The following is a 21,642-nucleotide window of genomic DNA, read 5'->3' as shown; positions in this document are numbered from 1 at the left end:
GAAAGTTTGAAAAACAAGGGGAGATGGGATTGGACAGGGGAGAAGGTTGATAAAGAACTTATTGGAGAATTCATCAGGAAGGTTGAAGCCCAAGGCATTGCCTATTGCTTTCTTTGCCAAGGACCCCCCCCCCCCCCCCAACCCCCCTAAAAAAAAAAGGATTTCCTCTTTTTTTCATCAAAAGAGAGCCCCACCCCTGATGAGTTCATTGGTTGAGGCTGCCAGAGGATCGTTTTTAGAAAGCACAGCAGCCATCTCACTGTGCAAATTTGTGCCAGCTACAATCACTGGGACACGAAATGGCTTATTTTAGTGGTTTACGTGTTGTACACCTTGACTCGATTAAATGTGAAGTTAGACTTGGAAAAGGGAAATGTAAGTGCATGTCAGCAGATACAAAGTTTAGTGTACAAAGATGCAGAGATAAATGAAAAATTAAAGAAGGCAGATGAAAGGAAGAAAAACATTACTTGCTGTCAGGCTCCCTTGCCAACATAAACTGTTGCTAATTTCTTTTATTAGTTATTTCCTCTCCCGCAGTCACGTGAGCCAGGAGCTGCAGGAAGCCATCACCACCATGTACACCAACGCCACTGTCTACCTGAGCAAACTGCGCGTGGCTCCCAACCCTGTGGGGCCCCCCGGTCCTGTCGGACCCAAACCACCAAACTTTCCTCAGGGCATGGTAAACCAAGTACACTCCTCCCTACAATCTTTAGATACTTGTCTTGATGAGAGCAGATTCTTTTTTTACTCACATGCGAAGCAAAAGTGAGTCTATGTACTCACCCGAGTCCGTCCGTCCGTCCGGAAAACTTTAACGTTGGATATTTCTTGGACACTATTCAGTCTATCGGTACCAAATTTGGCAAGATGGTGTATGATGACAAGGCCCCAAAAAACATACATAGCATCTTGACCTTGCTTCAAGGTCAAGGTCGCAGGGGCCATAAATGTTGTCTAAAAACAGCTATTTTTCACATTTTTCCCATTTTCTCTTAAGTTTTTGAGATTTAATACCTCACCTATATATGATATATAGGGCAAAGTAAGCCCCATCTTTTGATACCAGTTTGGTTTACCTTGCTTCAAGGTCAAGGTCACAGGAGCTCTTCAAAGTTGGATTGTATACATATTTTGAAGTGACCTTGACCCTGAACTATGGAAGATAACTGTTTCAAACTTAAAAATTATGTGGGGCACATGTTATGCTTTCATCATGAGACACATTTGGTCACATATGATCAAGGTCAAGGTCACTTTGACCCTTATGAAATGTGACCAAAATAAGGTAGTGAACCACTAAAAGTGACCATATCTCATGGTAGAAAGAGCCAATAAGCACCATTGTACTTCCTATGTCTTGAATTAACAGCTTTGTGTTGCATGACCTTGGATGACCTTGACCTTGGGTCACATGTATTTTGGTAGGAAAAATGTGTAAAGCAGTTCTTAGTGTATGATGTCATTGCTAGGTTTAGCTGAAGGTCAAGGTCATGTAAAGGTCAAGGTCAAGCATGTGAGTCGTATGGGCTTTGCCCTTCTTGTTCCTGCATTGTTTTGTAAGCCATTTACATCTTCATCTTACTGAAACTTGTCTTATGAATGTGTGACATTTATTGCATAATTTCTCAATGTGTGCGTGGAATCGGTCTCTGTATGCTTGTACGTGTGGTGTTGTTGAGGCATGCGGGAGATGCTGTACCTCCAGAAATGGTCCTCATTTGCATATTCGCACACATTCCAGAAATTGAACTGTTTGCCACTCATTCGTTGCAGGGACGGAATACTCGATCATCGTGTGAAATCTGTCTTTGTATGCTAGTACGTGTGTTCTGGTTGGTCCATATTGGATTAGAGGGTTTTGTATGTAAGTGAGTGTAGAAGAAAAAGTGTGCTTCGCAAGTGGGATGATGCCTGCCCTAACGCAATCTTAGCCTTTGCAGCGTATGTTCAAGATGGATCCGATGAGCATGGCTGGAGTGATGGGGCAGCAACAACCCGTCTCCGCTGTGGGCAGCGGGGCTCCCGGACCCCCAGGGCCACCAGGAGGAGGAGGGTTCCCGCAGAGCATGCCCCCCCTCAACCCATCCACGCCAGGCTCCCCGGCACGATCCTTCCCAGGGATGGGAACCCAGCCCAACGGAGGGAACCCTGGCTTCAACCCAATGCCGTCGCTGAACTCTCAGTTTCAAAGTGAGTTGTTTCGGTCAGATTTTTTGTTTGTTTCCTATGTCTGTCTTGGTTGACCTGTTGCTCTCTTATTCTTTTCTTCACTGACCTTAAGGACGTTTGCTTTTGAGGAACATGGTCTTCTTGTTTTGGGTATCTTTGTTGCCTCACCCTATCTTCATTTGCCTTAGTTAAATGATGCTTGTTCTTTGATTGACATGGTTTTAGTCTTTTTTTGTCATTCTCGTTTTTACTCACAAGGTCTGAATTTTTATTTTTTTATTTCATTTATTTCATTTATTTGCTCACGCTGTCCTTTGCAAAAGTTTGTGTGTTTATTGTAGTTTGCACACTCCTCAAAGGAAATATATGTTCTTCGGGACCGTGTCATTCTTTTAACAAGATTTTCTTTTCCTCATTGCTCAAGCCATGGTTGTTGTTGCACAGAAAAGGATTATTTCATTGCAACATTGATAGAATAACAGCTTTCTTTTTAAAAGTAGAAGACCTGCAACTTGAACAAGTATACAGCACCATAGCAGTTAGATGTAAATGCTGCCTTATCTGCACCCCCCCTCCCTTTCACCACCATTATCACCCACCCTTTCCACATCATTTGCTGATTTTAATTAACAGCATGTCGACTTGAAGCAGCTTTGATTAGTGCTTTTGTGAACAAGAAACAATTGACAAGTGGCTCTATCCCATCTCCCCCCTTCCCCCGTCGCGATATAACCTTTGTGGTTGAAAACGACGTTAAACACCAAAAAAAGTAAAGTAAAGTTGAAGCAGCTTTGTTGTCTTGTTCCCAAATGATATAGGTACCCCTCCTGACACGGGTAAGTTTCTCCCAGCTTTCCAGCAAACAATTGATGCTGGGTGGAATCCCATTGGCTCACACTTTCAGAGTGAGTGTGCTGTTTGCACGGGTCCTTAATTTGTTTGTCCTTTTGCGTTCTTGAAGTCATTGTCCTTTCTTTTGATCTGAAGTTAATCATCCTTTTTGTTTTCCTGTTTTTTCTTCATACTAACTTAATTTCTTGAAAAATGTTTTGATAATTTGCAGATGTTTTCCACATTCCTGATGCACGTTTGGTTTGTTCCTTTGCTTATGACTCGTTTGGTTTGTTAAACTTACATGCCCACGTGCACACCTGCACACATTGAACACATATGCTCCTTCATCCAACTTGCGTTCTGTAATTTTCCCAATGGTTTGAAAGGTTGTGGTTATTGAAAGAGCAAGTAGTCTACAGAGGTATCTCATTGTCCTTTAGGAGCAGAAATGTACTTGTCTACACGAGTCTTTAAATGAGTTCTGTGTGTAAGAAGTACATATATTTAGAACAATACCAACCAGGAGAAAGGCTTTCAGTTCTGCCCTCTGAACAAACAAAAGACAGTAAGCTCTTTGTCTGTAACAAGACGTAAATGTTGAGTTTGTTCGACATTCTTCGTTGAAATACAAGATTTCAATATGTGTGCTTGTACTTGCTTGTATGGCATCAGCAACTACGTAAGAAAGAAAGAAAGAAAGAAAGAGACAACTTTTTTTTGCAGACATGGGTTTCCAGAACTCCTCAACGATGAACGCCTCACGCACCAACCCCATAAACTCTCTGGCCTCCCTCAGTATTCAGGCTGTGCGACCTCCAGCACCCAACGAGCAGCGTCTTGGCAACAGGGCAGGTACGTTGAGCCCACGAGCTATCTTTTTCTCACCTGTTAGTTCTTCCGCAAAACATTTCTGCTTCAAATGTAAACATGGTGTTGTGTATGACTTATGTTGTAAATCAGCTTCATGTGGTCAGTCCTTGTCTCTCCTTTAATCCGCTTTCTAAGAACCTCATGGACAACCTTTGAGATACGTAAACCGTAGTCCAAGTGTGATGATGCAATGGCTGTTTACTGATCTGCAGGTTAGCGCAAATTACATAATGACACCTAGTTTAGTCAGCTGTGCCTATCCAACTGGAAGATGTCTCTGTTGACGGCATGCATTGTGGTTGGATGAGAATTGGGCTGAAGCCTGACGGGCGCAGTGGCGTGGTGGTAAGACGTCGGCCTCCTAATCGGGAGGTCGTGAGTTTGAACCCCGGTCGCTGCCGCCTGGTGGGTTAAGAGTGGAGATTTTTCCGATCTCCCAGGTCAACTTATGTGCAGACCTGCTAGTGACTTAACCCCCTTCGTGTGTGCACGCAAGCACAAGACCAAGTGCGCACGGAAAAGATCCTGTAATCCATGTCGGAGTACGATGGGTTATGGAAACACGAAAATACCCAGCATGCCTACTCAACGAAAGCGGAGTGAGCTGACTATGCTCTCAGAGTAAAGTGTGGGGAACCCAAATGGGCAATTGAGCTCACACGTAACCAGAAAATTCTGGAACGCTGAAGAAGAAGGGCTGAAGGCTGAAATCAGATAAGTGTGTAGGCACCGTTCAAATGCTCATATAAATGTAAAAATTGTCCTTGAAATTGGTTGCTTCGGAAAATATCCATGTAGAACTTTCCATCCATGCTTAGTTACTTCACTCATGTGTACAGTAGAACTCCCCTTTAAAGACCTCCACAAATCTTAAACAATCAGATCTTAAACCACCCCCCGCGGGTTAGGGGGAAGAATTTACCCGATGCTCCCCAGCATGTCGTAAGAGGCGACTAACGGATTCTGTTTGTCCTTTTACCCTTGTTAAGTGTTTCTTGTATAGAATATAGTCAATTTTTGTAAAGATTTTTAGTCAAGCAGTATGTAAGAAATGTTAAGTCCTTTGTACTGGAAACTTGCATTTTCCCAGTAAGGTAATATATTGTACTACGTTGCAAGCCCCTGGAGCAAATTTTTGATGAGTGCTTTTGTGAACAAGAAACAATTGACAAGTGGCTCTATCCCATCTTCCTCCTTTCCCCGTCGCGATATAACCTTCGTGGTTGAAAACGACGTTAAACACCAAATAAAGAAAACAATCAGGTCTTATAAAGGAGGGAGTCTTAAAATAGAGGTAAATTTACAGAGGTTATGAACAGAAAATCGGAAAAAGAATTAAATTGGGGGGTCTTAAAAGTGCAAAAGTACATTCTTGGTCAGATGAATAGCAGTGACGGGCGCAGTGGCGTGGTGGTAAGACGTCGGCCTCCTAATTGGGAGATCGTGAGTTTGAATCCCGGTCGCTGCCGCCTGGTGGGTTAAGAGTGGAGATTTTTCCTATCTCACAGGTCAACTTATGTGCAGACCGGCTAGTGACTTAACCCCCTTCATGTGTACACGCAAGCATAAGACCAAGTGCGCGTGGAAAAGATCCTGTAATCCATGTCGAGTTCGGTGGGTTATAGAAACGCGAAATATCCTGCATGCCTCCCCCGAAATCGGCGTATGCTGCCTAAATGGCAAGGTAAAAACGGTCATACACGTAAAAATCCACTCGTGCTAAAAACATGAGTGAACGTGGGAGTCGAAGCCCATGAACGAAGAAGAAGAATAGCAGTTTGTCAAACTTGTATGATTTCCCCCCAGGTGCAGTGAGCTCAGGTTCCTCAGGCCCAGGGCCAGGAGGTGGAACAGGGCCAGGTCCGGGCCCTGGAGGTGGAGGTGGAGGAAACCCGGGTCCTCCTGGGGACATGTCCAGTCTCTTCCCAGAGATGCAGCAGTCCTTCAGCAAAGAGGTGGGTCAGCTTTTGCGCAACTCTCTGTTATTAAATATAGTCAGAAGGAAATGAGAAAAACACTTTCAGGACGAAACAAGAAAAAAGGTGCAGAGAACTTTGTCAGCCGTTCTTTATTAAAAAAGAGTCAAAAGGTATTGAAGAAAACAAACTTTCAGGACAAAACAAGAAGAAAAGTGTGGAGAACTTTGTCAGCCGTTCTTTATTAAAAAAGAGTCAAAAGGTATTGAAGAAAACAAACTTTCAGGAGGAAACAAGAAGAAAAGTGCAGAGAACTTTGTCAGCCATTCTTTATTAAAAAGTCAAAAGGAATTAAAGAAAACAAACTTTCAGGACGAAACAAGAAGAAAAGTGCAGAGAACTTTGTCAGCCGTTCTTTATTAAAAAGTCAAAAGGAATTAAAGAAAACAAACTTTCAGGACGAAACAAGAAGAAAAGTGCAGAGAATCTTGTCAGCTGTTCTTGGGTCTCTTTTGTATAAGTTTGACATGAATGAGTTAGATTCTCGAATGAGACCAGAGTGGGTCTGAGAGTGAGATGATTTCACAACAGTTTGTCCTTTGTTGATCTGTCTGTTTTGAGTGTTTTGGGTATGAGCCGCTCTGTGCAAGATGTTTTCTTGTGTGTGTGAGTGTGTCTGTGCTTTATTTTAACAGTATCTATATCTTATGGTGGTTGCTTTGATAATAGCAAGATCTAGATATGGCACTTTTGAGGACGTGTACGGGAACGTGTACGGGTAACGTCATCAAATCTAGTTTTTACGTCACGCGTTTGCCAAGATCTGCAGTCTTGGTGGTAGCAAAACAACGTATGCGTTTGGAAAATTGGAGAAAAAAGTGAGTCACGGGTGATGCAATATCTACATGTTCAGGTCTTTGCTACACGTTCGATCATCTAGAACACTGTAATGCATGGTTGAATGAATCGTTTGTTTGTAACAGGTTGAGGACCAGGCCAACAGCTATTTCCAGCAGATCTACAACCACCCGCCAGCTTCCAACATGTCCATTGAACAGGTCCTCAGCATGCTGAAGAAATTCAAGGACTCAAACAACAAGATGGAAAAGGTAAGTGTCATCTTCTTCCTCTGTTCCTTCATGCTTGAGAAAGGCTCTGTTATTGTCTGATGTTTTTTTATCATTTGCAAGGGTGCCCATTTTTTCCCGGTTCATTCCTTATTTATGGAATAGCAAAAGTTGAGAAATTGATTTTCAGTTTAAAGGTCGCCTGTTTCAAAATGTTCGGCAATGTATGTTATAGGTTTAGGGCTCCTGAGATTTTGAGTTTCAGGTTTTGACTTGACTTTTGTTTTGACTTAGCACCAGTGTGTTTGTGACCTGAACCACTGTTGAGTCTTTGGGAAATAGTCTTTGGGAAATAAGTTTGGGAAATAGTCTTTGGGAAATAAGTTGTCCTTTTTCTTGTTCAGGATGTGTTCCAGTGTATGCTGAGGAATTTGTTTGAGGAGTACCGGTTCTTCCCTCAGTATCCTGATCGTGAGCTACAAACAACTGCTGTGCTTTTTGGTGGCATTATTGATCAAGGGATTGTGACGTGAGTATCTTCTGTATACATGTACTTACTTCCTCTTGCCTTCTTTTATATTTTGTATTTCAATTTAGTGCAGGAATGTGTCAGACTAGAAGGAAAATATAGGCGGTTATAAACACAGACCTTCAGAGTAGCTGCTAAACCTTTTTGCGTATAAATTCAGTCTTGCATGAAAAGTTATAATAGTGTTCGTTAATCTAACAAAGGGAAAGCCCATTATCAAAATGTTGATAGTTTTACTGTGCGCACTCCAACTCTTTCTGTGTACCCACTTTGCCAGAATCGCTCAAAATTAAAATAATCGGCATTAGCAATTCTGAAATGGTTTGTTTAAATGTTAAAAAAATAGTGGCCACTACGGATTTCCTCAATTCTAAAATAGCATAGACAGAATTTGAAGCATATTCAACTAAGTTTGAGGATGATGCACTGTATTTTCCTGATTACCAATAAATGGCAGGTTGCAATACTTTTCTTGATGGACTGTAGATACTGGACGCTGGGTATAGCTCTGCGTTACATCCTGGACGGCCTGCGCAAACCACACGGCAGCAAGATGTACCTCTTTGGCATCACCGCCTTGGACAGGTTCAAAAACAGGTGAGCACACTTTGCTGTAGTTGAGCATGGTTATTAAAAACACCAAATGGAATTAATATTTGGGGGGTCAAGATTGTGGTACAGGTTGTCGCACTGCAAAATCTAATAAAGCAGGATGTCACTGCTGTACGATGTTGTGAAGTAATTGCGCTATGAAATGACAGGCCTGAAAGTGGCGAGTATTTTTACTCGCCATGGCAAGTAGAAATACAGCAGACTTCCACTAACTCGCAGTCTTTGGGGTCCAAAGATTTTTGATCGCGATATATCGGATTCGCGATGCAGTTTGGGGTCCAATTAAAGGGAAGAAACCGCGTTCTCTTCTGAGTCAAAGAAAAACGCGGTTATTTCTCTTGTTGGTCACAAAAAGCCTGTGAGGGTCACGTTGGCGTGTGTGCGTTTGCCGTGTGAGTGCATGTGTGTGTGTGCGTGCGTGTGTGTGTGTGCACGTGCGTACGCACACCTGGCATGTGGTTGTGCTACAATGTTCATGTGTATGTGTTACTGCGTTTCTCGCAAGTGTGACGCTTTTGTTGGCAACTAAGTTCTCAAAAGATTAACTGCGATGACACGTTTTCTTTTATGAGCAGATGACGATTTCTTTTCTTTTTTTCTCCGACTCATACGTCGTCACAAACTTACTAGTTAATTAGACACAGACAGACACAGACGTACACTGTACGCGTATAGCGACTCACTGCTGCACACACACACACTAACTGACAATGAACAGAACGCAAGCCATGGTGTGTGAGTCTGAGTTGACACGCGTTTTGTCTTTGGCAGAAAGCGTGTAGATTTCTTCTTTGATTGTTTGCTTTTTCTGCCACCTGCTATAACGCAAGAACCTGAAGGTGGGTGGGGGCTGCTGTCGACCGATTGGGGGTTGGGATGCTGTGGAATGGTCAGAAAAAGGTATAAAATGCTGTTCTCTTGCTAAAATGTACCATCTTTGTGTGTGTGCTGTAGGCTGAAAGAGTATCCACAGTACTGCCAGCATGTGTCGGCCATCCCCCACTTCAGAGAATTCCCTCAGCATATCATTGAGGTAAGCTGCAAGTCTCTCTCCTTTCTCTCTGTGCATTGTCTATCTGTCTCTCACGCACACATGCACTCATGCACACACATGCTGGTACGAAGGCACATACGTACACACAAAATGTGCAGTAATTATACATATTCACAAAAATACATATTCACCTGAACATATTCAGTTTTGAAATACCAACCACCAGAGATCTGGGCTGAGGTGCATGATGCTAAAATGGGTGCCACCCAACTTAGTGGGAGCTAGCAGCGGGGCCTTCTTCTTCTTCTTCTTCTTGTCGATCACTCAGATGGAAACGCCGGTTCTCAGTGCAAATGTTGCCGTGCGCTGTAGGTCGTCCAGACTGCCATAGAGCTTCCCTTGCACCGTGGTCGCCTCCGCCCAGATCTGGCTCCTGAGGCCATCGTGTAGTGGGCAAGTCTGCAGCAGGCAGTGGGATCTGATTGGTTGAAATTGAAATTCAGCCCAGAAGACTAAAGCAGCATTTTGCAATTCGTTGGTTGGTTGAACATTTTCATTCCTTTTTGACTCACATGCGAAGCAAAAGTGAGTCTATGTACTCACCCGAGTCGTCCGTCCGTCCGTCCCGGCGTCCGTCCGTCCGTCCGTCCGTCCGTCCGTCCGTCCGTCCCGGCGTCCGTCCGTCCGTCCGTCCGGAAAACTTTAACGTTGGATATTTCTTGGACACTATTAAGTCTATCAACACCTGATGTGGCCTGATGGTGTATGGTTACAAGATCTCAAAAAACATGTGCGGCAACTTGACCTCACTTCAAGTTCAAGGTCACAGGGGCCGTAATTGTTGTCTTAAAAACGACCATTTTTCACATTTTCGCCTGAAGTTATCGAGAATGGCTACCTTAGCTATGTATGCTATACAGGGCAATGTAAGCCCTATCTTTGGACACCAGTTTGGTTGACCTTGCTTCAAGGTCAAGGTCGCAAGGGTCCTTTGAAGTTGGATTGTATACATATTTTGAAGTGACCTTGACCCTGAACTATGGAAGATAACTGTTTCAAACTTAAAAATTATGTGGGGCACATGTTATGCTTTCATCATGAGACACATTTGGTCACATATGATCAAGGTCAAGGTCACTTTGACCCTTATGAAATGTGACCAAAATAAGGTAGTGAACCACTAAAAGTGACCATATCTCATAGTAGAAAGAGCCAATAAGCACCATTGTACTTCCTATGTCTTGAATTAACAGCTTTGTGTTGCATGACCTTGGATGACCTTGACCTTGGGTCAAGGTCACATGTATTTTGGTAGGAAAAATGTGTAAAGCAGTTCTTAGTGTATGATGTCAATGCTAGGTTTAGTTATTTGACCTTGACCCTGAAGGTCAAGGTCATGTAAAGGTCAAGGTCAAGCATGTGAGTCGTATGGGCTTTGCCCTTCTTGTTAACATGGTGTCTGTGTCAAATTTTTGCAGTTTGTTGAGTACGGTGCTCGCTCGCAAGAACCACCGCAGCCGCACCCAGACGCAGCTCGCAGCCAGACCCCCAGTATGCCCCTGGGGGGAGGGGGGCCGCCCCTGCCCATGAATCCAGCACGAAGCGCCCCTATGGATGTGGGGTTGGGACATGGTATGGGGATGCCCACTAGCATGGCTGCGTCTGTGTCTGCTCCCCCTCCATCTATTCAGACGCCGACTTCGTCAACCTCTCAGCCCCCTCCCCCTCCTCCCCCGTCGACCCCGTCTGCCGGCCCACCAGGCAGTACCACTAGCGGGGGGAGCAGAGGGCCTGCCTTTCCCAAGGTGAGAGTTGCTGTGTTTAGGTTGGGTTAAGAGTGCTTTAGAGGATGAATTACCAACCTTGGGTATTAGAATATCCTGTACTCTGGTTTTTGCTCCAGTGTGTCATTTTTGAATGATTGTTGCCTTGCTTTGCCTGTGTGTGTGTTTTAGTTTTGTTTGTTTTTTTACACATATTTTTAGATATGGATCATTGGATGTTTTTGCTTTCTTACTCTGCTGTGGATGCTAACATATTTTATGGTAAATTTTTATAAGAAAATGTACATTGACGAGTCTGCACTGAAAATGTTCTCTCTCAATATCTTGCACATTTGTGGAGATTGGAGAGCGAAGTAACTCTCTGGGAAGTTCACTGTTATTTTTACAAATATTAGATAGTGATTTTTAGCAGAAGAAAACAAGATTTCAGAATTTTTGACACGGGTCTGTTGATGTTGTTGCAGCCGTCCATCGCTACAGCGACCAACATTGACACCCTGCTAGCTGGCCAAGGGAAGGAGGAGATCTCTGTGCCCCCAGAGTCACTACAGGACAAGGTCTTCTTCATCTTCAACAACCTGTCTCTGGCTAACATGGTTCAGAAGGTCAGTCGCTTGTCTCATTTCTGTAATTATGCTGTGTATGAGGTGTATTAACCTGATCTATTCACATTGTTGTTGCAAAGGGATTATTACATGATCATTAGAATTGGTGGGGGGGGGGGGGGGGGGTGGAGGGTTTAGGGAGGGGGAGGATTAAAAAGAAGGATGGAAGGTTTGTTGGATGAGAATTGAGATGCATAGTGACAATGAAAAAGAAATACAGTGGAACCCCTCACAAGGACCCCCCTCTCTAAGGACTACCCCGCCACAAGGACCCTTTTTTTTTTAACCGATGTGTTTCCTTATATAGTTGTCACCAGTGTAGCGACCACCCCGCTCTAACGTCTAAGGACCGACCTAACAGCTTGTGTAACGACTTTGTCAGACAAAGCCATGACTCTCAGTCAGCGTAACGCATCACTGACAAACCGGTTATAACCAGTTATAACTGTCTCGCGTAAGCAAAGGCACTAAACCGCTGAGAGATGTGATGGTTGGGTGGGCTGAGTAAACATCACAAACCAATCATCGAGAAAACAAACTCACAAACAAACTCACGTGACCAACATACACTGATCGTTCAATTCAGTCAGAATAGACAGTCTTTGGACAGAAGAGCAGTGGAGATCGACATGGCGTCTACAAAGAAAATAAAATATTTAACTCTCGAAAATCGAGTGAATGTTGTGAACAGACACAAGAAGGGAGAAACTGCCATCGCGATTGCAAAAAGTCTTGATGTTGGAAAATCGCAAATTCAAAGAAAACATTCTGAAAAGGTGGGGAAAGTGGTGACAAGGCAGTGAACGCACTCACCATGCACTGACATATAAGCAGCTACACAAACACAGCGCAGAGGCAGGTGTGCAGAAGCTTTGAGAATAAGCGTTGAAAACCAGTTTGAATAAAAAACCAGCAGATAGAGCCGCATGTAATCATTCTTCTTGTCTGGCTTTATTGGCTGCATGCCGATCTTGTGGCAGTGAGTGACTTTTCACTCTTCAGTCGGAAATACACTGTACACAACACCGCTCTCACTGACTACCCTAAGCCCTGACAACTGTTCCTTGGAAATTGTTTGGAAGAGTACACCTCTCTATTTCCCTCCAATGCTCTTCCGGCCTGCTCACATGCTGTGACACCGGACACCGCACTGAGTTTAGCCAGCTACACCCCCCCCCCCCCCCCTCTCTCTCTCTTTCTCCCTCCCCCCAGCCATGTCCTGTTTGGTGCTGTGGCCAGAGAGGTGTCACCGGCTAATTGAGGCCAGCTGCACTGTTCACTCAGAGCAAAACTAGTTGACTGTGTCTAACTTTTGACAAAGCAACACAACTGAAGGGTTCACAGATCACTAGTCAAGGCTGCGGGGAAACAAGAGTATCTTGTCAATGAAAGAGATTACACACAGATACGCGATGCTGAGAACGGTGGCCGATTTTTCACTCTCTTTCTCGGAGGGCCTTCATCACTGCAGGGACTGCTGTAAAGAATGCTTGCTCAGAAACTAACTCTTTTTGCATTGAAACATGCACCAGAACTGGTGGACACCATCGACAATGTCAAACATGAAATCGAAGCAGTTTGCTTGAGGAAACGGTCGTCAGCAACTCAAACTTCTCTGTTTTCTTTTTTTAAGAAAATCTGAGGTGACTTTCTTTGTGGCCCCCTGACTCCGCCCCCTCCCTCTGTAAGGACCCCCCGCCATAAGGACCGATTTTTGTCAACATTTTCAAGGTCGCTAGAGAGGGGTTCCACTGTATGCTGCTTTACAGCTTGTGCGTGCATGTATTTGAACGCACTTCCCTTTTTTCTGTGAAGCCAGATAAGATTTTAGTTTGCTGCATCCTGCATCCTGCTTGTCTTTTGACTTCTTTAGAAATGGTAAATGTGATTTTCTTTTTTTATTCCCTGACGTAGCCCGAAACAACACTAGTACAAGCAGCTTGTGCGTGTGTGTATTTGAACGCACTTCCCTTTTTTCTATGAAGCCAGATAAGATTTTAGTTTGCTATATCCTGCATCCTGCTTGTCTTGTGACTTTTGTATGCCCTGAAACAGAAATGGTAAATGTGATGTTCTTTTTTATGATGCCCTGACGTAGCCAGAAACAACACTAATACAAGCAGCTTGTGCGTGCATGTATTTGAACGCACTTCCCTTTTTCTGTGAAGCCAGATAAGATTTTTGGTTTGCTATATATATATACTGCATCTTGCTTTGTCTTGTGACTTTTTTATGCCCTGAAACAGAAATGATAATATATTTTTCTTTTTTATGCCCTGACGTAGCCTGAAACAACAGTACATGTAGTACAATCTCTGCCTGTGTTTGTGCAGGGTGAGGAGCTGAAGGACCACATGGGTGACGACTACGTTCCCTGGGTGTCGCAGTACCTGGTGATGAAGCGTGCCAGCATTGAGCCCAACTTCCACACACTCTACTCCAGCTTCATCGACGTTCTCAAGATCTACCAGCTCTACAACATGGTGGTCAAGGAGACCTTTCGCAACATCAAGGTCAGATACTGTTTGTCTATTGGTTTTGTAGCGGTGGTGGTGGTTGGATGGGGGGGGGGGGGGGGGGGGGAGGGTGTGTGTTTGAGGGCCATGTAGTTGATGTGAGTGCGTAAGGGTACAATGTAGGGTGGCCAGTTTACTTTGGGGGCAAGTTGTGAGAGATGGAAGGAGAGAGTGTGTGTTTGTGTACAGACATGCCAGGAAAAAGTATTTGAATAGCTGCCAAAGTCCTTGCATGCCTTTTTGTGAACATGTCTATTTACCAAACCCACCCAACCCAGAACCCTGTTCATTCCTAGTGCTTTTCATCATTCTCATATGAAGGCTCTAAAGTTTTGGTGTTAATCACTTAATGTTTTTTGAGTTCCATCACCGTTCCCTCTCTCTCTCTCTTTCTGTCTGTCTGACCTCTCTCTCCCCCTCCCTCCCTTTTTCTCAAGTCTCCCTCTCTTTGCTTTCTGTGTGGTTGTATTTTGTTTTTTTAATTTATTTTTTGTTTTTCATTATGATGCTTAGTAAACTTTTTTGTGAAGTCAATGTCAACATACATGCGTTGATAAATTATCTTTAGTGTGGACCGCAACACGGTGGCCTAGTGGTAAGGCGTCCGCCCAGTGAGCGGGAGGTCATGGGTTCGAACCCCGGCCGGGTCATACCTAAGACTAAAATTGGCAATCTAGTAGCTGCTCCGCCTGGCGTCTGGCATTAAATTACATATTCTTACGCAACTCACATAGATAGCAATAACTTCGTTTGGTTGCTAAGACATTGAAGCACTCTTACATGGTAACATGGGGAGATAACTCTAAAACAAAAACCACCTGCCATATAAGGCATGATCCGTGGTAGTTATCTCCCCTACCGGTGTGAGTTGGTAAGTATATTAATTAAATGAAAATTTACTTTTGAAATTTTATATTATGGGTTTAGTGCTAGGACTGGTTGGTCCGGTGTCAGAATAATGTGACTGGGTGAGACACGAAGCCTGTGCTGCGACTTCTGTCTTGTGTGTGGCGCACGTTAAATGTCAAAGCAGCACCGCCCTGGTGGACTGGGCGTTAAGCAAACAAACAAACAAATCTTTAGTGTGTATTTTCAGTTTGGTTTCTAAGCCCCCTGGGGCTCAAACCCTGATATAAAATCTTGCGAAATCTTATAACATGAGGATGATTTTTTTTGCTTCAGGTTCTGCTGCGCAGCGACAAAGGAGTGGCCAACTTTTCAGATCGCACACTGTTGAAGAACTTGGGCCATTGGCTGGGTATGATTACTCTGGCCAAGAACAAACCCATTCTCAAAAACGTGAGTGTAAACTGATTGTGTAACTGCCTTTGGGGGTTTCCATGATTTATATGGTTGTGCTAGCTAGCTTGTCAGCAGACACATAGCCCAAGAGCAAAAGTGAAAATCCTTAAAGATTCAGTGTAGGTTTTATGCATTCAGGATTCAAATAATGTTTAAAAAGAAAACACAACCACAAACACACCCTCATGGGCCACTGCAAGAAGGGGCATTATTAATCAGATGTATTTTTTCTTATGTTCTTCTTATGAGATAGTATAGTGGCAAACAAGAGTCAAGTCATCGTTGTGGTTATGTATTCCAATGCACAGTTGTTTGGGGAGTTACAAATTATACATATAGTTTTGTTTGACAATGACTTTTAAAAGTGTATGTCTTCATATTACGTGTAAAAGGATGCATGCCTTCTCCTGTTGAGAACTTCTTATGTACTTAATTCTCCATTCAAAGTTGTAATCCATTGGTGATCCATTCTGTTTTGAAGCAGGACGTAGATCTGAAGGCATTGGTGTATGAAGCGTACCAGAAGGGGGCACAGGAACTGCTGTATGTGGTGCCCTTCACTGCAAAAGTCCTGGAATCGTGTGCCAAAAGCAAGGTAAATGAACACACTTTTGGAAAAAACACAGAAAAACTTTGACTTTGAAGGTTGGAGTTGATTGGGCGGCTGCTTATCTCTCTATCTCTAGGTGTGAATGTGCTGTTTTCTCACATTTTGTTTTATATACAGTCGAACCCCCCTTTTAAGACACCCCCAATTTAAGACCTTGATTTTTCAGAACTTCAGTTCATAACATCTGTAAATTTACCCCCATTTTAAGACTCCCTCCTTTTTAAGACCCGATTTTCTCAGATTTGTTTAGGTCTTAAAAGGCGGGTTCCACAGTATCTCCATTTGATAACGCCATTGTTCCCCCCTCCAGGTGTTCTGTGTGCCCAGCCCCTGGACCATGGCCATCATGAACGTGCTGGCGGAGTTGCACCAGGAGCCTGACCTCAAGCTCAACCTCAAGTTTGAGATCGAGGTGCTGTGCAAGACCTTGGGCCTGGACGTCAACGACCTCAAGCCCGCCACCTACCTCAAGGACCCTAGTCGCATGGTGCACCTGGAAGTGCAGGTGAGACGGGTGAGAATGAAGGTGGTTTGAGGAATTGTGTTGTGTGTTGTATTGGACTGTTCTGTCTGTCTGGTGGTTGTGTTTATGTGAGCAAAAAGTATGGGTTTTAGTTTTGAAAGATGAAACAGATGAAAATTGCAAATCCAGCTACCTCTCTGTCTCCCCGTCTCTCTCTCTCTCTCTCGCTCTCTCTCTCTCTCTTTCTTGAGAGAGAGAGACAGAGAGAGAGAACGTGATCACAGACTGAGAGAACGTGATCACGGACTGAGAGAACGTGATCACGGACTGAGAAGTCGGAGTGCAAATCGCTCTGTAAAAGTTCATGTTTAGTGCCGCTATCAGCTTTCGAGGGGGAAAAGACATTTTTACATGGAAATGTGCATGAAGGATTTCTGGAAATGAAGATACCAACTTTTTGTCTGAAATCGGTCGGTGGTCAACTATATGGGCAATTTCACTTCTACATGCTCAATGATAGAGGACTGTACCTGACAAAATTTGCACGTGGAAAACTTCTCGGGTCAAAGTGGCCACTGAGCTTTGTTTGCACCCTTTTGTTGGACGTGCTCTTTGTGAGCGTGTTATGTGACTGGGCAGTGTTACGGTGGGACCTACACAAATGACCAAGGACAATGTGATAGATGCAGTAAGGATAGTGGACTTAACTTCAGTCACACCGCCAGAGAATTACAGCGCTCTTTCATGGGTTTGGCGATTTCTCTTTGGTTCTCTGAGACAGTAGCATGGCTAGCAAAAATACAGTACCGGTACCTGTGATTAAATTTTCTGCGTGAACACGAAGCATGCCATTGCCTATGTCATTACAGTGCAAGAGGCTGTGTTCATAGCGTCGTTGCTTGTTGTTTGTGGAGACCTGGAGTCGAACCCAGGGCCTATAGATACAGACACAAACCTGCTTGAACTGACAAGATATATGCAGTCAGCAATGCAAATCATGCAAGAGGTACGTGAACAGAATTTTGCTGTTCAGAGACAGATAACCGTAAGCCATTACACAATGACACAGGACATGTCTTTCATAAAACAGAGTTTGACCGGTCTGACAAACAACGTGCAGAGAAACAATACACGGATCGAGCGCCTGAACAGAAAGTTGCTGGACTGTGAAGACCGTGTTTACACCTTAGAGCTCTCCCGCACCCAGTCGGACTTACGCCGCAAAAACATCAAAATAACTGGCTTACATGAAGAAAGTTATGAGACACCCGAAGAGCTGACAGAAAAGGTTATATCAACGTTAAATCGTTAATACACGGTTGAACAAGCGTTTCGTGTTGGTAAACACAACAGGAATGCAAGGGGGCCTAGACCAGTCATCGTTTGTTGGCAGTCAGAGAGCTGTGATGTATGTCACGAGAGACAGAGAGGCCAGAAGCAGAATGTGGAGAGATGGCATCAATGTAGGACCTGACTTGACGCCACAACAACGCGACCAAATGAGACAACTCCAGGACGACGGCCTGAGAGGGGGTGCTGAAAAATGGCAAGGTCGTACCAGCTGGAAACTGCCACAGGGATGTTGCCACAAATTCATACCTATAGGACAAAATGTCCTGAGCTCTTCGGCATCAATAGGACAATTGACTGCTTTCAGACATTTTAATAGGACATTATAATTTTGTGCAAAACACAAAATCATGTGCACACACACATATCAGTATATGCACCAACAGTTTGTGCGTATATTGTTATATTACTTTTGTTTCAAACAGGACACACACTAAAAAGAAACAAACAAACTAAAAAGCAACCAAAAACTTCAGCACTCTTACTTTGATTGGCACACAAACTGCATGATTTCCTGACAGAGCTTTTTCTTGACAGATTCGACAAAACATATATAGATGGTCTCTTTGCTGTCAAATTCTAACCAACTAGTACTAAACAGGGTCAGCCATGAATAGTTAACCTTATTAAAAGACCGTTTGTGTGAATTTCCTGCTGTACGGACACCACTACATGTGACAAAACTTTACTTTCCGTGATTATGGAGGTTTCAGCGGCGACACTGTCATTGGCACTGTCATTTCCAGAATGATGATATAGCTGTGTTTTCCAATGTTCTTGGCCCTAATGTAGCACACGATGGCGTTGAAACGCCAAACGTGTTCAGCTTTTGCTGTTCTTTCGCAGGCTTCATTTTTTTTCGGTGGCATAATTTAGTGCCGTGAGCTTCATCTCTAACCGAAAGCAAATTAAAGCAGACGCGAGCCTTGGTCAGTTGGAGTTGTCTCCCGTACTCCTAACTTTCGTGTGCTGTAGAAGGGTGTACGCAAACGGCTCACACTGCAAACGGTTTGGAAAACGCAAGATCTGCACTGCACAACTTCAGTGCACCTGTACGCGAGAGCGCTCAGTCGCTTTTTTAAGATGTCTATCATGCGCTGACCGAAGAAATGAAGTTCTTATCGGACAATGACCGCGCTCAGTTGAAAACCACACCCACGACGCCTCCCGCTACAACCACCATAACGGGCAGCAGCAGGCAGACACAGCAACAGCCCCACCGAGCAGCGTCGCCAATGTCAATAACAGGCATCGCCTGGCCTGGAGTCTTGACGTTTCCTCCTCTCTCACCATTCCCGAGGGAATTCAGGGAGGTGGTGTTGACACATCGCAGGGTAACATCACGGCTGCCAATACATCTCGTTCCATGAATGATAGCGTAGCTATCACCATGGAGAAAAATCTCGTCGATTGCTGCAACAGAGCGTCTCCAGACGATCAGGGAGGGGCACAGGGAAGTGCTCTACCCTGTGGCGAGAGCGATAGCAACTTCAACCACCGCGCAGGGCACGGGGAGTCCCCCAACACGCCAACCCCGAGCAAGGAGAGGGGTTTCCCAGGCGAGGGGATTCCCCACGGCTGCGCGGTGCAACAGCGAGCGGCCAGCACGGGATCCACGCAACAGGCAGTGCCACAGCACGCTATCACTGGAGCGTGCAGTGATGAGTTCGCTCACCGCACAGTGACACGGAGAATGCGACAACAACTGCTGAGCTTCGGGGGGAATCCCCGTGAATCCGCCGAAAGTGAAGGGGAATGACGAGCCGGCTGGCCCAGGGGAGAAGTATTACATAGTTTTCTACAGATTTTGATTTTCAATGTTTGTGGTTTGGTCGCTAGGTTAGCGGACAACGATTTTATTAATTTTTTGGCAAGTTTTGATTTGATCGGTCTTACAGAGACTTATATCGATGAATCGTTTGAACTGAACCTACTGAATACTGATTTCCAGTCATTTATTGCTCCAGCAAAAAAGTTATCAAAACAAGGAAGAAGGAGTGGAGGTGTAGTTGTTTTGTTACGAAACAGTTTTGCCCCGTATTTTTCACGTGTGGAAGTCAGGTATGACAATTTCATTGTGTTTGAAACAGCAAAAGGCTTTATGTCTGATGAAAAAACTTATGTTTATTTTCCGCTACATACCGCCGAGAGACTCACCAGCGTACATCCAGTCCGATGTAGGCATAGGGATATAACTCATTGAACATTGCATGACAGATTTATGCAAAAAGAAACTAGATTTTCACTTTCTCTTGTGCTGCGATTTCAATGCACGCACCAGTCTAAGCAATGGGAAGTGTGTTTTAGATAATGTGATCAGTGGAGGGAATAAGGATATCTCTCTAGAAAGGTCATCTCAGGAATGCATTTTAAATGGATTCGGGACTCGGTTATTGTATCTCTGCGACACGCTGAGTTGTTCGATACTGAATGGCACAAAAGAGTACAAATTTGATGATAAAGAGACCTATTTATCACTGTCTGGTCCCGCAGTGGGGCACTGCGGTTATGAAATTAAAAGCCCCTCCTGTTTTTGGAACCGCAGGAGCTTTCTAGTTTGCTGTTAGGTAGATTTTTGGTTCCTCTTTCCTGTCATGCTCTCTTTTTCTTCATGAATTCTTTTCTTTTTTCTGCCTTCTTGCTCATTCACCTGTATTTTTTCCAAAAATCTCTTCTCTTGCCGCTTGTCTCGCGATTCATGTATAGTTTAATCTGTTGGTGTTCTGATGTAAGTCCAGCAGTAGATAGGTTAAGCCTATTTTAACATACTGGAAACTGGTAATCTTCCAGTAGGTATTAATTTAGTTTTACTAAAGCCTGCTGGGACACAAGTAATGGGTTAGTGCATTTGTAAACAGGAATCGCTTGACAAGTGGCCCCTTCATCCCCCCCTTCCTCGTCCTGATATGGCTCTGCGTAGTCGGCTGGACGTTAAGCAACAAATAAACAAACAAACAAAATCACTGTCTGGTTCCAGCACAGTTGATTATTTCATCCTGTCAAACGACCTTTGCACAAGAGAGGTAATACATAACCTTTCTGTTAACAGTCGTGGTGTTGGATCAGATCACCTACCTGTAACGCTCACAGTAAAGGTAAAGTCGAAAACGGCAAAAACAGAGGAAACAAGTAAAAAAGAAGAATGGATTGAAAAACTGATCTGGGATGAGGAGAAGGTTCCGTTGTTTCTTAACGTACTGTCAAGTCAGGACATACAGAACAGATTAAAGGAGGACGAGAGTGTTATTGCGGATGATGTTGATCTTGCTGTACAGTCGTTAGGTGAGTGTCTTCTTGCAGCAAGCGTTTCCATGAAAAGAAGAATAAAAATAAGCGGGCTTAGACAAAGTGAAGAGTGGTTCGACTCTGAGTGCTCTTCACTTAGAAAACAGGCCAGATCAGAACTTCGCCAGTTACATAAAATCAATGTCGGTAACAAGAATGAAAAACAAAACAAGTCGCGTAAGGCAAAATTACTACATTCAGTCAAGCTGTGGAACTCACAGAATGAAACTGAACGCACTGCATTTTTTCACAATGACCGTAGTCCGCCGCTTGTGCATAACGGAGTGAAACTGGTGAGCCTGTTCAGTGCGGCAGTGGTTTCGCTGTGCTGCATAGCATGCTTTTCTGTACCTCTCTTCGTTTTAACTTTCTGAGCGTGTTTTTAATCCAAACATATAATATATATGTTTTTGGAATCAGGAACCGACAAGGAATAAGATGAAATTGTTTTTAAATCGATTTCGGAAATTTAATTTTGATCATAATTTTTATATTTTTATTTTCAGAGCTTGTTTTTAATCCAAATATAACATATTTATATGTTTTTGGAATCAGGAAATGATGTAGAATAAGATGAACGTAAATTTGGATCGTTTTATATAAAAAATAAAAAAATTATTACAATTTTCAGATTTTTAATGACCAAAGTCATTAATTAATTTTTAAGCCACCAAGCTGAAATGCTATACCGAAGTCCGGCCTTCGTCGAAGATTGCTTTACAAAAATTTC

General features: G+C 43.7%; 1 protein-coding gene across 11 annotated transcripts in view; it reads left to right on the top strand.

Moving 5' to 3' along the window:
* LOC138973116 (CCR4-NOT transcription complex subunit 1-like) overlaps positions 1-21,642 on the top strand; it is an 84,378-nt gene that overhangs the window by 21,186 nt on the left and 41,550 nt on the right. For 4 of the 11 annotated variants that reach the window (XM_070345828.1, XM_070345820.1, XM_070345787.1 and 1 more), the window contains exons 17-31: positions 523-685; positions 1,947-2,196; positions 2,994-3,080; positions 3,733-3,861; positions 5,686-5,834; positions 6,779-6,904; positions 7,267-7,391; positions 7,878-7,988; positions 8,958-9,036; positions 10,476-10,802; positions 11,246-11,386; positions 13,720-13,899; positions 15,085-15,201; positions 15,686-15,799; positions 16,125-16,319. In XM_070345828.1, coding sequence (XP_070201929.1) covers positions 523-685; positions 1,947-2,196; positions 2,994-3,080; positions 3,733-3,861; positions 5,686-5,834; positions 6,779-6,904; positions 7,267-7,391; positions 7,878-7,988; positions 8,958-9,036; positions 10,476-10,802; positions 11,246-11,386; positions 13,720-13,899; positions 15,085-15,201; positions 15,686-15,799; positions 16,125-16,319 — 2,293 coding nt within the window. The remainder of the gene's footprint in view (positions 1-522; positions 686-1,946; positions 2,197-2,993; positions 3,081-3,732; positions 3,862-5,685; positions 5,835-6,778; positions 6,905-7,266; positions 7,392-7,877; positions 7,989-8,957; positions 9,037-10,475; positions 10,803-11,245; positions 11,387-13,719; positions 13,900-15,084; positions 15,202-15,685; positions 15,800-16,124; positions 16,320-21,642) is intronic. The other 7 variants (XM_070345841.1, XM_070345849.1, XM_070345857.1 and 4 more) reach the window with 5 other exon arrangements.

This window comes from Littorina saxatilis, linkage group LG1 (genome assembly GCF_037325665.1).
Source record: "Littorina saxatilis isolate snail1 linkage group LG1, US_GU_Lsax_2.0, whole genome shotgun sequence".
NCBI classification, from domain to species: Eukaryota; Metazoa; Mollusca; class Gastropoda; order Littorinimorpha; family Littorinidae; genus Littorina; species Littorina saxatilis.
This window is presented reverse-complemented; position numbering and strand designations above follow the sequence as displayed.